Raw genomic sequence first — 16,506 nt, 5'->3', positions numbered from 1 at the left:
TGACAAAGCTAAAAAGTATTCTGACTTTGAGCTAACTTGGTCATGAAGCTACAGAAACTAAATTCCCTAGGTCTGACATGTGAGTGCTGTAGTCTAAATGCCTACAAAGTGAGCCAAGTGGTCACCTATTACATGAGTACTTCACAGCCAAGAACAGATGGCGACCCTATATGAGTGTCTGTTCCTGAATTCACGATGCTTGAGGAACTCAGCACGGAATACAAGACAAAAGATACGACCAGGCACTTCCATAAATGTCATGTACTAAGTCTATTTGCTTGTATTATTTCTAGCACCAACTTCAGAATTATCATCCTGTCAGAGAGGAGATTATAACAATATCATATGGAAAGTGCTGACAGGGCATCTGAGAATCAGAGAAAAGACAGTCCAGAGTATCACAGAGCTGTGAACCTCACTACCACTCCCAGGACAAAAAAAGACAAAAGGAGCCGGTTCTGGGTTGAACAGATAATTGAGTTGGTAAAGCTTAACTCCCAGAACCTACACAAAAGAGCCAGGAGTCGTAGCACATACTTGTAATCCCCGGCTCTAGAAAAGCAAAACCAGGCAGATCCATGAAATTCCTGAGATTTGCTATCCAGCCAGCCTTGGATGACTTGGAAAGTTCCAGACCATTAAGAGATCTATCCGGGAGCACCTGAAGAGAGAGGGAGGGTGAAAGAGACTCACACTCAATAAGGAAACAGATTGGAAAGACTAAAAACTCAAGGGCCTAGATGGAACTTGCAGAGCTGGTGCCTAGACTCTGAGGAGAGTGCCAGATGGTTTGGGCTAGTATCTCTGAGGCAACATGAAGAGACAGGTTCTATGGGTTGGGCACAACTGTGACTATAACTAAAGCCTCAGTAAGGTAGTAAAGATGATGACATTTATAGCAGAAATGATAATAGAAACTGGAAGGAGTAATTTCCTTCTCTTATAGCCTTTGAGTCTCCCCCAGACAAGAAACCAGTTGGCAAATAAAACTAAACATTACTGCCTGGCTTCTTTTTTTTTTTTTTTTTTTTTTTTTTTTTTTTTGTTTGTTTTTTTGTTTGTTTGTTTGTTTTTCGAGACAGGGTTTCTCTGTGTAGCGCTGGCTGTCCTGGAGCTCACTCTGTAGACCAGGCTGGCCTTGAACTCAGAAATCCACCTGCCTCTGCCTCCCAAGTGCCGGGATTAAAGGCGTGCGTCACCACCGCCCAGCACTGCCTGGCTTCTTAAAGCAGAACATAAAATAACAGACTTGAAGTTTAGAGACAGTAACTAAACCTGCAAGCATTCTTTAAACCCATCTCAAAGGCTATTTTACATTACTATATTTATTTTTGTGTGGTGGGCATGGGGTGCACATGCCTCAGTGTAATTGTGGAAGTCGGGAAATAATTTTGGGGAGTCAGTTATCTCCTTATACCATGTGGATACCAGGAACCCAACTTGGGTCATGAGGCTAGGTGGCAAGAGCTGCTGATACACAGAGACACAAAAGTCCTCAGAACGGTGTTAGCAAACTGCCCTATTCACAATAGCCATGACATTAAGCTAAATTAGATGCCAATAGATGTAACATATGCACAAGGGTGGGACAATAACAAACTATATTATACAGGGAAGCTGAAAAACTTGATAGCAAACTATCAAGCAATTCAAAACTGGGCAAAGTACCTGAAACAAAAGTGTTTAAAAAGAAGGAAAAAAGAAAGAAAGAAAGAAAGAAAGAAAGAAAGAAAGAAAGAAAGAAAGAAAGAAAGAGAGAAAGACCTGGATCATAAAACATGGAGAAATCCAGCTGGTACTCAACCAGAAGCTTTATCTCTAACTAGCTAGCTTTCATTGTACTGATAGGTGCTGTGCACAGTACCAAAAAAAAAAAAAAACTAAACATCAATACCACTCTGTTAAATTGCCTTCTAAATATTTATGTTTATACCTATAAACCTGGGCTGCCTTCATTCTTGCTTAGAAAAGTTAGTTAGTTAGTTAGTTAGTTAGTTCACTCGTTCGTTCGTTCGTTCGTTCTGGTTTTGTTGTTTGCAATGGATAGTAGTCAATGGAGGGATACATAACTAGTCAGTCAAAAAACTGAAATAAGAAACTGAATGATCAGCTCAAAACAGGATATCTATATTGATCCCCACTACCGCTACCACCATCACCACCACCACCATCACCAAGGCTCAAAACGCATCACAGAAGAGGAGACAGAAAGAGTGTAACAGATGGGTAATATGGAGAAGCGAGTGCTGTGAAATGCTGTTTTCTGGTCATTACATAACTATCAAAATCATAAGCTCACAGTTACTGTGGTTACCTGTATAAAACCCATAAAAGGAGAAGCCACGAAAATTCCATCATAGATGAGTAGATGATCTCTAGGCCCCATCCAATTTATAGTGACCTTATTGGAAGTAGATAGTTGCTAAGGAGGGACAATCATTCTTCTTTCTATTAAATAATTTATTTATTCACTTTACATCCTGATCACAGTCCCCTCTCTCCTCCCAATCCCCACTTCACACAAACCATCTCCTCTCCCCCCTCCTCCTAGAAGGGGGAGGACCCCCTGGGATACCAACCCACCCTGGCACATTAAGTCATTGCTGGACTAGGTACATCCTCTCCCAATGAGGCCAGACAAAATAGACCAGTTAGGGGAACAGGATCCACAGGCAAGCAACAGTGAGGGATAGCCCTTGCATCCACTCCAGTTGTTGGGGGATCTGTGTGAAGACCAAGTTGTACATCTGCTGCATATATGCAAGAGGCCTAGGTCTAGCCCATGTATGGTCTTTTGTTGGTGGTTCAGTTTGTGGGAGCCCTGCAAAGGGTCCAGGTTAATTGACTCTGTTGGTCTTCTTGTGGAGTCCCTGCCCATCCAAGTCCCTCAATCCTTCTTCCAACTCTTCCACAAGACTCCCTAAGCTTCATCTGATGTTTGGCTGTAGGTCTCTGCATCTGTTTTGGTCAGCTGCTTGGTGGAGCCTCTCAGAGGACAGCTATGTTAGGCTCCTGTCTGCAAGCGTAACAGAGTGTCATTAATAGTGTCAGGTATTGGTGCTTGCCCATGGGATAGAAAGATGGCTCAGCCCTTAAAGGCTAGACTCACAACCAGAAATATAAGAGCATAATTCTTTATGGAGTGTATGACAGTTGACAGATTTTCTGTGCTCCAGCAGGTGGCCCCACACTCATGCACATCTGGGCATCACTAACTGGACTTAGTAGGTTATCAAAAGAAGACATAAAGTTGGGGAGGATCATGATTGGAGAATGTGGGGAATGTTGCATGGAGAATTAGGGGTTAGACATGATAATAATTCACTGCATACACATATTAATTCTCAAAAATAAAAGAAAAATGAAGTTTAATAATCATCCTAATTATCAGGAAAATACAAATCGAAACCAAATGTGATGTTACCTCATCTCTGTTATAATTGCTGTTTCCAAATGACAAAATAAATCACAAAAGAGTTGGAAATGATGCCGAAGGGGAAAGAGAAACCCTGATACATTGTCCAGTGAAATGCAAAGCCATTACGAAAAAATGAATATTCCTCAAAGAAATTAAGAATCTATCATATTAATCCCACTTATGGGCATATACCCAAACGAACTGAAATAAAACACTGAAGGGATATCTGCGTTGTTGTAGTCATTGCTGCTTCGTTCACAACAGCCAGGATACACAATCAGCCAAAATATCCATTGATGGACACATAAAGAAAATGTGGGGTGTGTCTACAACAGGATATTGTCCATCGCATTACACAGATGAATCAGAAGCACATTATTGTCTGTAAAGTCAGCCAAGAACAGATGGACAACATTCCTGGCCCTTGTCTTATGTGGAATCTGAGGAAGGGATCCCAACAGCAGCAGACAACAAGAGGGTGGTTGCCAGGAGCATGGAAGTGGGAGAGAAGGGATGATGTCGATCACAGGGAAAGGCTCAGTTAGGAACATAAACAGCTTGAAGGTGTAATGTCCAGCATGCTAACTATAATTAAATATTGTATACTTAAAATTTTCTAAGACAAGAGATGTTAAATGTTCTCAACTACAGAAAGACAAAGGTTGTCATGTGAAGTAATGAGTGTGTTGATTAGCCTCCCTTGTTACCATTTCACATTACAAAAGATCATGTCATACATCTTATATCTTATAGCAAAAGATCATGTCATATATCTTAAAATATACATTTTGTTTATCAGTTATATCTCAGTAAGAATAATTGATAATATAATTGATCGATATATAATATATTTGATATATTTAATTATATATAGTTGATATAATATATTTGATATACATACTATAATTGATAATATGATGCCTCAAAAACCAAAGGCCTTAATTCTTGCCCCCGTCTATGTAGTAAAACAGTCTTTACAAGAATCTAAACAAAATGTTTTAAAAGCACTGACAGCATGTTAAATCAACATGTATCTATTGAGCCTCTACTGAATATTCAACTCTCAGCTTGGTGCTAAGGAAGACTTGAAAAAGAGCAAACACGTTGATGTCTGACCAGAAATAGGAAATCTGCCCACCAGGATAATAATCTACACCTATGAGCCAATTAGCAAAACTTTCTGAAACTATACAGCCGCTAGGTAGTGAGAGACATAGCCTTTGGTCTCTGGAAATTTAGAAACAAAACATGTAAATGCTAAGACACTTTCTATTGAAGAGTGAACTTTGCACAGATTAAATGAGCAGGAGAGAGTCCCCCAAGAGCCACTTTAGAGGCCTGAGTCAAGAGGGAGCATGGCCTCTTGCAGAGAGATAAGAAAGAATGTGGTTGAATAACAGGTAGTACCGGATATCATGGTAGAGGGATACATGCCAAGAAGTGGGAAGATGAGGAAGCAGGGAAGATTGTGTTGCCCTAATCTCTAGGGAGGAACACCATAAAATTTATCGTTTAAGAAAATGAATTTCCTGAAGCCATTGGAGCTTCCAAATGATACATAGATCCTGTAGACAGAAAGATGAAAATTTACTGCCAAAAACAAAAGAGCTCCATAGAAATAACAGAGTTGAGCCAAAGTTCATCTGCTGGGGCAGGGTGGTACCGAGAACACAGGGTGGAAGATAGAAAAAAGGTTTTTACTGTTCTGCCCTTCACTTCCTGATGGTGTTGTTTGGTCCAGAATCTCCTCTCACCTAAGAAAAGGTGTCACTAAAAGGTAAAATGTTAGGTATCTGCTAACTGAAGGGAGCTTCCAGGGAAGATAAAGCTAAATTGTCTTCCCTGCCTCTTCTAGGCCTGAGCTAAAACAGAGGCAGCCAGGCAGAGCCCCATCAAGGAAGGTGGGCCTTTGCAGTGTGAGCCGTCCAAGAGACAAGAAGTGAAGCCCAGAGACCTGAAGTCACAATAAATCAAGGCCTCTAGCTATGGTTCCCTTAAGTCCATCAAAATACAAAAATAAGAAAGAATTACATAATGTAAAACCATCCAGAGACTCTCCCCAAGCTCTCACAAATTCTACAATAATCAGCTTGTCTGGCAAACACCAGCTCCTTCCATAGTTTAATTCCATAGACTCCCTAAAAAGTCCTAATCCGCTGGCCAGAGAAGCCAGTCAACAGGCCAGAGAACAGATTGTTCATGCAGCCCTGCTCTGTTTGACCGTCACACTGCAAGCCTGCCACCTCTGGAGCTTGGAAAGTGGAGATGTAAAATCTATTTTAAAAACCCTGAGACCCACCAGGTAGTTTCTGTGGTCTCACTTCCCATGCAGACTTGAACTCCTAATCACCTCTCCAGAGGAAGCCTGGAGATTTTACAGTTCTCGAACATCCTAATAAAAGCTGGAGCTCAATAATTTCCAACGTACTGAAAAAAAAAATCCCTAAATTCCTAAACAGCTACTTAAATTAAACGTACTTTCTGGGTCCTCGCCATTTGCTTGGCTAGCTCCAGGTAGAAGAAATTAGAAATTGAGTATGAAGGGGTCTCTGAAAAAGCAATAGGTCTGGGTGTCAGTGATGAGACAAGTTAAACAAGGATGGAGAACACCATGAAACATGTTAGTACAGTCAGCACTTAGGTAAGCAAAGAGGCTGGTGGAGATGGAAATGTGTAGGCAAGCTAATTGTTTCCACTCTGGTCTCCTTTCAGATGAGACCTTGCAGGGGCAAGGGCTGGGGATGTGGGAGCTGGGGGGAGGGCGGGGGGGGGGGATTAGGGGAGAGTCAGAGAGCAGACTCCTGGCTTCACAGGCTGCTCTTCACGTTGGTCAGTTTCACAACCTACAAGAATTAGATCTGCAACCCAAATCAAGCTCTCTAAAGTCTTGAGAAGTTTGAGCTTGTTTTTTTTTCGCCCCCACTGTTGGCCCAACAAATTCTTTTCTTATAGTCCAGGTGCTCAGGTTTTGTTTACATTTTCTGTAATTTCAAAGCAAGAACAAAGGAAAGAATTATTGGTTATTTAATCCCCCAGAATTTCACTTTACAGCCCAGTGACCGTATCAGTCATTATTGTATATTTTTTCAGAGCCAAGGGACAGGGCCCCCATTCATGCCTTTCCTCCACCCCTTTCTTATTTGTTCCCTCATGCCCTCCTTCCTGTTCTTCTCTTATTCCCACCGCATGCAATCCTTCTCTTCCAGGTTTTAGCAGAGTCCTACACCATGAGAAGAACAAAGGAAGGGGAATTTTTGCTTTAAGAAAAATAGCGCCTCCCCTTTTCTCCATTTTTTACATCCAAAGACATTAAAAGCCATTCTCCTCTACATTTGGAGAACTGTTGGTTCTCTGGGAAGGGCAACAGAGGTGGGTAGTTAAGAGGTAAAATCCCTGAGAATCAGGTAGTCGGTATTGACAGAAGTGATTTGATACAAGGGGGTTCACATAGGAGGGGCTTTTCTATTTCAAACTTCTGAAGCTTCATTTGAAATGTTGAGCATCGATCCGGTGATCTTCATGGTGCTGTCTGTGTGGCAGTCCCTGAGTTGGTCATTTCTTAGAGAATGGAGTAATTGGAAAGGGCAGGCTTAGTATTTCATTATGCCAGAATTATACATAATAAACACAAACTGTTCATGTGTACCTGTGTCTTCTTGTGTTAGGGTGAAGATCCTGACACACAAAACTCAGTTAATAATTTCAACTGAAAAACCCTAAGCGTCAAAGGACATTCTCTTGAAGACTATTTTTTCATACGGCCTATCATGGGCAAGAAAGTGGCCATCGTGGGAGCTGGAGTCAGTGGTTTGGCCTCAATACGGTGCTGTTTGGAGGAAGGGCTGGACCCCATCTGCTTTGAAAGAAGCAACGATGTTGGAGGCCTATGGAAATTCTCGGTAAGTGGTACATCTCTAGGACACAAGAGGTAAAAAGATGGTTTCTATTGCAAATCACACCTGATCAGTTCTCTTTCACACCTGAAAGGCATATTGCAAAAGTCCCAGGTCTGGAAAGGTAAGTCCTCTTTCTCCTATCACACTAACATTTTATTCATATTGCTAACATGCAATATTGTTCCATGCAAAACTACTTCACACCAACAGGGCTTAGCTTATTCAGCCTTAAAGGATGTCCTCAAAGAAAGCTAATAACTTTGTGATGTGGTTCTAGTCCCTAGCCCATCAACCATACCATGACCTGTCTGGTGGAGTCCTATTCTCCAAACTGATGGAGAGCTAATATCAGTAATTAGCTAAAAATAATACACAGCAATCTTCTTGCAAAGATGCTTGCAGAGACTCTATCCTTTATTCCTCTGAAATGCCAACAAAATTATTTTAAAATACTTGGACTAGACTCGAATTCTGAGCTCTATCTCCAACTCAGGTTTTCTAGGCAGATAGATCTTAGGCGGTTGACTACCACACTCTGGAACTCAGGAACTCATCAATCAAATACAGAAATTGGAAATTAGGTTGCCTCTAATGTGCCTTGCAATGCAGAAGGATATAACTTGATGTCTAACTTTGTCTCTCTGGGCAATTATTAAATTATTATAAATCATCTAATAACCATGTGTGTAGCTACAAAATTGTCAATTCTAAATCTGAAGAAAAAAATTATGATCTTTGCTATCTAGTTTTAAAAAACAATATGGCCATAAAATGTTTGATGTGACATTTAAGTTTCCAAAGCCAGATTTGGTAGCACTTCTAGCTTTCCTGTCTTGAGCTTTCCAGTCAATGTGACTCCGTGTAAGTGAGACATATATTTTTTTTGATTAAAGTTAGTGTATCCATGACACTCATCTAACAACCATCATCTTCTATCTTGGTCTCAGTTCTTGCTCACCTGAAAAAAATTATTTCCCTGATAGAGAATTTAGTGCTAATTTAGGATGGTTCTGTATTCATCTCACAAAATTTTTTCTGTAGTTTTTGGTCCTGTTAAATGCAAAGTGTTACATGAAATATGTAGTCATAGATTTTTATCTTCACTCTGAAAATAAATTTTTAGGGAATTCCACTTTATTTATATTTCCCCAGAGAAGTGTTCCCAGCTTAAATTAAATCATAATATAACTGTCTACAATCCCGTCAATAAGAGCTGGATGCTACATAAACGTTAAATGTGTCTGGTTTTTGCTAGCAAGTAGGATGACACAATCATTACACCTCAGTGACTTCTAGTCTACTGATGAAGGGTGCCATATTATTATTAATTAATATTATTTGATATCAAATAAACAAGAACTCAGTTGATAGCAAAACCTTTCATGAGGTAATGATGAGAGCAGTCTCACCATGAAGTATATGATAAAACCAGTCTGGACAAGCTGAGTATATTCTAAGAAGCATGTTAGCTATCAGACTATTAAAACAGTGAAACTCAAGAAATTGAGATTTCCCCAGATCTCAAGTTGAGAGGAGAAATGCCTGGGCCATTCAATGAGAAAGCTTTTCTCTAGAAGAAAGAGATTTACAACCTTACAGAGATAATAATGAGTCAGCGGTGGGTGGGACCATGTCGCGACCTGGACTCCTTAAATGTGTGCATCCTTAGGCCTCTATTTAAACAACATTCTCATTTTAGGACCCTGGAGATGAACTGGAGTGGAGGGGAAACTGAATCTCTTTGTTCATTTTCCCAATGATCACATTAAATAAGTTCACCTTTTATAATTTTTGCTATTAATTTGCCTGACCCAAGTGGCTTATTGAAGATGAATGGACAAACCTGGCTTCTTGGGCCACAAACTGTGAACTCAAGTCCAGTAACAGTGAAATCAAAAACATAAGCCAAATTGAAATATTGCTAATTCCCACTTTTATTCTACCCTGAAGAAATTTTATCATGTTTGATTATAGGTAGGTATCCCAGACCTCACTAGGAAACTATGGATCATAACTCAATACTGTACATATTCTATAAAATGTGCTGCCCTAAGTAAGTATCTAAAAGTTGTTAATAAGATAGCATTTAATTCTTGTCAAATCAGTGGATAAAAGCTACTGAAATCTTCTTAAGTCAGGAGAAAATTCTGCAGGATGTCCTCAAAGGAAGTAGATTTTTATGTAATGCAATGCCAGAGTACTATTTACTTCATGGTCTGGGAATGGTGCCCAGTGTCACGTAGATGCCCTGGCAGTGAGCCAATACCAGCATCATAAGAAAAATCAGTAATCCACAAAAGGTACCCAGGAGGTACTAGATCTTCTGCATCCAAGGAAGAATCTGTGCATTAGCCATTGTCACCTCCTCAGGAAGTTGATGTAAGGAAGCAGAACATGGTAGACTCTAGTTATCCACAGACAGAATGTCTCTTTCCCACCCGGTTATGTAAACAAGCAAAATTCTAACCAGAATGCCCTGTGTGAGGACCGGGGGGAGGGGAGTGATGCATTCAAATACTTGAAACTTTAGTTTCCTCCACTCATCCCCAATCCTTCTTTGTTTTCTAAGAAAAGTTGCTTACAGGGATTTTTGGAAAACTGTGTTATATAAGTTTTCATCTTGTGAGTCCCTGCTGGGTGGAAGGTGTGGCAGAAGACAGAAGAAACCTGATCACTCTGAACTTTTCACTATGTGCTTTTTCTAAGAAATGGAAACCAAGTGGGATTTAAAGACTAGCAGACTAAATGTGAGTGAGCTTCAAGTTTCACACATTCAAATAGGGCATCACGTCCTCAAAGATTTGGTCAGTTTGACAATAAGAAATCTCTCCCATCTAAGTACTAACCAGACTTGACCCTTGAACTTGCACCTTGAACTTTGGTACATTCAGGGTGGTATGGCTGCAACTGTCCTGGTGGAGATGAAGTCGTTCTAGAGAGACGCTTGTATCCTCAGTCTACAGGACTATAGACAATAGAAATCCAAAATGGAAATTTCTCCCAGAAATCTCATGATGGAAGAAGGAAAATACTGGAAGCCTTTGTCTCTCTAAGAAGAGAATTAATAGTACCAACTGCTTTTAACACTTGCTAGGCCCCCTTACATGATGAAACTTGGGCCTAGCCAATGATTGGGTCAATGGTGGGCAGGACCCCACTTTGTCCTGGACTGCTTAGATTTGCATATCCCAGGTGTTCTATTTAAAGTTTAATCTCACTTCAGGACTTGTAAAATGGACTGGAGGAGGTTGCTGGCTCTCACTGTCCTTCTCAACGGCCACATTGATTAAATCTCCTTTTTTTTCTGCCTTTTATTATTTGACTGTTTCAATTGGCTTCTTGAGAACAGGTGGCTGAACTTGAATTTTTGGAGTACAGATTACAACCCCAAGTTTGGTGACATGGTCAAACACAGCAATAAAAATTTTCTCAACAAACAAGCAATAGATTAGCATCATTTGGGGCCTGAAAAAAGAAAACAAAAATGTCAGAATAATTTGAGCTTAGCTTTTCACTCACTAATGCGTGCATCTACGCGACAGACACATTCTGAGTGTACAGAGTACTGTGTTAGGCATAGTGTCAAGTAATAAGTACACCAGGAAACCAGTGTTTTAATTTTTGTCTTTATTTTTAAGAATTTCATATGTGCATACAACAAAATATGGCCATATCCACTTCCCATTTCCCCTTCCAGCACCTCTCTCCAGTTCATGCCCTTTAAAAAAAAGTAACCTGCTAAGCCATTAGCACTGGTGGGGTATTCACCAGAGAAGTCTGCTCAGACATGGGTTTAAGGCAATAGAATGTCTTTGCCAGCCAGCCTTCAACCACACTGGGAGTTTAGGATCCCAGTGTAGCACTGAACCTTTCTCAGGGTGAGCTTTTAAAGCACAAAAACCGTGTTCTGGGTTGACATACTTCAGTTAACAAAAACAGTCAGAAGCAGAACTACAGAAGCTAAAATACAAGGTTAGTATATTTTGAGACTTTTCCGGAATCTATATGAATTTCAATGGATTTAGTCTTTGTTTTAGTTTTGGCAGATGGTGTTGTCTACGTGGTGAGTTTTACAATCTGAATGGTACTTCCATCATGGAGTCAGTTGTGCTAAGATCTTGGGTCCAACTAAGGTTTGGGGCCCTGTTAGAATATGTACAATGGTGTGAGGCCATTCCCTGAAACATGAAAAACCTACCAGTGGCCATAGAAATTAAAATAACTATGACGTAAGCAACTGTGGACTTAGGGCAATAAAGACAACAGAAGTTGTGGATACAAGGATGATTGACAGTTGATGAGAGGAAGAAAAAGAAAGCAAATTTAGAGAGCTTGAACTTTAGAACTGGAGTTGGAGAATTAATTTACACCAACAGACACTCAACAGGCAGAGATGAAATGTGAGAGGCAATAAAGGCAGACTTAAAGAAACACAGAGAACATTCTGGAATTTACCTCTGGCCTTGTACTTAAATCACTTATGATCTAAAGCAAAATAGGGAGAGGTTGAAGCTCTAGACAGAATAGCTAGGTGCTGATAATGCACCCCTGGCCCTTGGACCCTGTTCTAGGACGTGATCCCTCAGCCTGAGGCAGAGTTGGAACCTGATTCCCTCCTGACTGGTTCAAACCACCTCACATATTGAAATAATGAAAAGGCATGGGTTTTGAAGCAACTGTCTGCTGTTATATATTTCCCTTATTTGAAGAACAGTGTCTGAAGAAAATTCCAAGTTTTCATGTTTGAATTAGCTAGAACCAAGGCATGGGTGTGGGAGAACACATGGATTTATTCAATTTGAAAATAATCCCAGGCTGTATCACCTCTTTTTCCAGAGCAGAGTCTTACATTTTTAACCAGGCCCTGGTCCACAACTAAGCCCTCCCTCCTCTCAATGGGCAGCTGAGAAGTCTCCTTCCCTCCTCACCCCACGACTGGCAACAGGAAGCACTCTGAGTGAACAGCAGTGGCTTGGACCCCAGAACCTGTCACACAGGGACCTTCACCCCTTCTCTGACATCCACAAATATTTACAAGCAAGTCTTTAAAAAGATTTTTAAAATTTCAAGCCTCTAAATTTATGAGAAATGTGGCAACCATGGGTAGAGAAAAGGAACATTCTCAACTTGAAAGGAGACACTGAGGCCTCAGGTTGACCTTTCCTCCCAGAGACGCCGACCCCAAGGTCCTTTCTAGATCTTTCTGTCTTCATCTTCCCGAAGCTAGCCAGGGTGAGAGAGAGATCTTAAATCCAGCAACATGACACTGTGTCCATCTCCTCTGTTACATAAGAATTCCTTCAGGCCTTGGGAACATAGAGGCTGCCAGCTTTGAATAATGTTTTGAAGGCAGCACCCTGTGTACACTTTTATCCTGTCCACACAAGAGACAGGAAATGTTTATTTTCAATTTAGCTTCTGACTGCTTCTCACCAAGAAGGCACTTTTCAATTACACAGTGGCTTTAAAATTGAATGCCAAGAAGTGATAGTGTCCTAAGTCCTGCAGTTTTCCTTGGGGAGGTTGGGGGAGGGAGTGGTGTGGTGTGGTGTGTGTGTGTGTGTGTGTGTGTGTGTGTGTGTGTGGCGTATGGTGTGGTTTGTGTGTGTGTGGTATATGGTGGTGTGTGTGTGTGTGTGTGTAATGTGTATGGTGTGTGTAGTGTGGTGTGTGTGTGATGTGTCTGTGTAGTATACAGTGTGGTGTGTGTGTGGTGTGTGTAGTGTAGTGTGTATGTGGTGTGTGTGTCTGTATGTGTGTGTGTGATGTGTGTAGTGTGGTATGTGTGTGTGCGATGTGTGTGATGTGTGTGGTATGTGGTGTGGTGTGTGTGTGTGGTGTATGATGTACTGTGTGTATGTGTGATGTATGTGTTATGTATAGTGTGGTGTGTGGTATGGTGTGTGTGTGATGTGTGTGGTGTGTGATGTAGTGTGTGTGTATGTGTGTGTTTGATGTGTGTGGTATGTGTGTGTAGTGTGGTGTATGTAGTGTGTGTGTGTGTGTGTGTGTGTGTGTGATGTGGTGTGTGTAGTATGGGGGTGTGACATCACACACACCACACTACACACATACACCACACACACACACCACACTACAATATCACACACATACCATACCATACACCACACCACACATCACACACACATTACATATACAGTGTGGTGTGTGTGTGATGTGTGTGTGGTGTGTGTAGTGTAGTGTGTATGTGGTGTGTGTGTCTGTATGTGTGTGTGTGATGTGTGTAGTGTGGTATGTGTGTGCGATGTGTGTGATGTGTGTGGTATGTGGTGTGGTGTGTGTGTGTGGTATGTGATGTACTGTGTGTGTATGTGTATGTGTGATTTGTGTGTTATGTATAGTGTGGTGTGTTTGTGTGTGATGTGTGTGTGGTGTGTGGTGTGTGATGTAGTATGTGTGTATGTGTGTGTGCTATGTGTGGTATGTGTGTGTAGTGTGATGTGTGTGTGTGATGTGTGTGATGTGTGTGTATGGTGTGTGTGTGGTATGTGTAGTGTGGTGTGTGTGTGTGGTATATATGTGTAGTGTAGTGTGTGTGTTTGATGTGTATGTATATAATTTGTGTGTGTGGTATGTATGTAATGTGTGTGTGTGTGGTGTATGTGTATGGTATGTGTAGTATATATGTGGTGTGTGTGTGGTGTATGTGTGTGGTATGTGTGGTATATATGTGGTGTGTGTGTGTGTGTGTGGTATATGTGTGATATGTGTAGTGTGGTGTGTGTGTTTGATGTGTATGTATATGATGTGTGCGTGTGTGGTATGTATGTGATGTGTGTGTGGTGTATGTGTGTGGTGTGTGTGGTATATGTGTGGTGTGTGTGTGTGGTATATGTGTATGGTGTGTGTGATATGTGTGGTGTGTATATATGTGTTGTATGTTTGTGTATGTATGGTGCATGTATGTGATGTGTGTTTGTGGTAAACGTGTGTGTGTATGAGTGTGTGTAGTGTATGTATGTGTGAGTGGTGTTTTATGTGTGTGTGGTGTGTATGGATGTGTGTGTGATGTGTGGTATATGTGTATGTGTGTGTGTATGTGTGTATGTGTGTATGTGTGTGTGATATATGTGGTATGTTTCTGTATGTGTGTAGTGCTTGTATGTGTGATTTGTGTTTGTTTAGTGTATGTGAGATATGTGTGTGGTATGTTTCTGTACATGGGTGTGCTGCTTGTATGTGTGATTTGTGTAGTGTGTGTGTGTGTGTGTGTGTGTGTGTGTGTAGAGTGAATCCCATAGTTGATGAGTTAAAGGCCCCTCAAGGACAATTCATTTATAACAGAGTTTCCCAAAATGTGAAATCAGCCACACTAGGTCCCTCTGCAAATTCTTAGAAATGCAAGTTCTCAGACCATACATCAGAGGCAAAAATACACGATTTTGGAAATGAAACTCAAGAATCTCCAATTGGGGATAAATTCTGATAATTCTGATTATATCAAAGTGGATAAACCACTTTGGATAACAGTGTGGGTTTTGTCCCCAGTGGAGAGGGTGCTGATGTCCATGTAGGAACCACATGAGAAAAAAGCCACGTGCTGCTTGGACTGTTGAACCCTTGTTGGCTTTTCAAGGTGAGAATGATATCTGAACCAGTGACAACACAAGAAAAAAAGAAGGAAACTGCTGAGAGACTATAGAAGAACTAGTGCTAGGTTAATTGGGTGAGGATGTTGATGTAAAAAGGGATCAGTTCTATGCAGTCCTATGTAAAGGGCGTTCTATTCTATAGCTGAAAAAAAGAACTATGCAGGTTAATTGGGTGAGGATGTTGATGTAAAAAGGGATCAGTTCTATGCAGTCCTATGTAAAGGGCGTTCTATTCTATAGCTGAAAAAAAGAACTATGCTTTTCATGCATTTTTAATGAAAAAAATCAGACAGTACATTCTGATTATGGTTTTCTTCCTCCAACTCCTCTCAAAGTCTTTGCACCTCCTCATCTATCCAATGCCACAACCTCCTTCTTCCTTCCTTTGCTTCCTTCCTTTTGTTCTTTTGTTTTTTCTTTCTCTTTAGAAAACAGATGGGCAAAAAATAATCAGGTTAAAAAAAGAAGAAGCAAACACATAAACACAAATAAAATGCATAAAAACACAAAATTAGAAACCATAATATAGGCAAAAGACCAGAAAGATAGGTAGGTAGGTAGGTAGGTAGGAAGGTAGGTAGGTAGGTAGGTAGGTAGATAGATAGGTAAACAGACAAACAGACAGATTGATTGATCTACCAAAAAATTAATTTTTTGTGTGTTGGCCATCTACTACTTGGCATGAATGATGCCATTAAGTGTAGTTAGTAGACCCAATGAGAGATGCCGTTGAAGAAAAAAATTAATAAGAGAACTCTTAATTTTTAATATTAAAAGGGGTTTGATCAACCAAGACTTGAATATTCTCAGAAAAGAGCACCATTCTTGGCTTGTTTTTACAGTTTTGTTATTCTTCCTAGAGTCACGCAGAGGAAGGAAGAGCCAGCATTTACCAGTCGGTCTTCACCAACTCTTCCAAAGAGATGATGTGTTTTCCAGATTTCCCCTATCCTGATGATTTCCCAAACTACATGCATCACAGCAAGCTCCAGGAATACATCAAGTCATTTGCTCAGAAGAAGGATCTTTTGAGATATATACAGTTTGAGGTAAGACCTGTATCTAGTACCACTAGTATTACATGAGCACCAGAGAAGATGGAAGGACAGAACACCAAGCATGATATACCAAGTGTTTGAGCCTCACCAGTCAGTAGTTCTGTCAGACTGTAAGCATTTATGCACTCACAGCACCACCCCCTACCATTCTCTGAAATCTTTTTAAATACGTTAGATTTTAAGGTTCAATTGTTCTCAACCTTCCTAATGTTGTGACCCTTTAATACAGTTCCTCATGTTCTGGTAACCCCCAATCATAAAAGTACTACTTTTATTTTTTTTTTTTGCTACTTCATAACTGTAATTTTGCAACTGGTTATGAATCATCATGTAAAATATCTGACTTGCAGGATATCTGATATGTGATCCCCCCCAAAGGGGGGTTGAGAACCAATGCCTTAGAAGATACTGGAGACAGATATCCTACCACAGCCAAGTTCCCACCCTCATTGTCTCAAGTTTGGGAAATAATCCAAAATTCTCTAGTCTATATTTAGACTCCTGTGAGTTATACATTGTCC

The 16,506-nt window shown here is 40.6% G+C and overlaps 1 protein-coding gene across 5 annotated transcripts in view; it reads left to right on the top strand.

The window, feature by feature from the left end:
- The first annotated feature begins 6,608 nt into the window (after window positions 1-6,608).
- Window positions 6,609-16,506, top strand: part of LOC117716345 (putative dimethylaniline monooxygenase [N-oxide-forming] 6) — a 36,121-nt gene continuing 26,223 nt past the window's right edge. For all 5 annotated transcript variants that reach the window (XM_076941493.1, XM_076941491.1, XM_076941492.1 and 2 more), the window contains exons 1-3: window positions 6,609-6,787; window positions 7,084-7,317; window positions 15,788-15,976. In XM_076941493.1, the coding sequence (XP_076797608.1) occupies window positions 7,186-7,317; window positions 15,788-15,976 (321 nt within the window). In that variant the 5' untranslated portion in view covers window positions 6,609-6,787; window positions 7,084-7,185. The remainder of the gene's footprint in view (window positions 6,788-7,083; window positions 7,318-15,787; window positions 15,977-16,506) is intronic.

The sequence above is a fragment of the Arvicanthis niloticus genome, chromosome 10 (assembly GCF_011762505.2).
Source record: "Arvicanthis niloticus isolate mArvNil1 chromosome 10, mArvNil1.pat.X, whole genome shotgun sequence".
NCBI classification, from domain to species: Eukaryota; Metazoa; Chordata; class Mammalia; order Rodentia; family Muridae; genus Arvicanthis; species Arvicanthis niloticus.
This window is presented reverse-complemented; position numbering and strand designations above follow the sequence as displayed.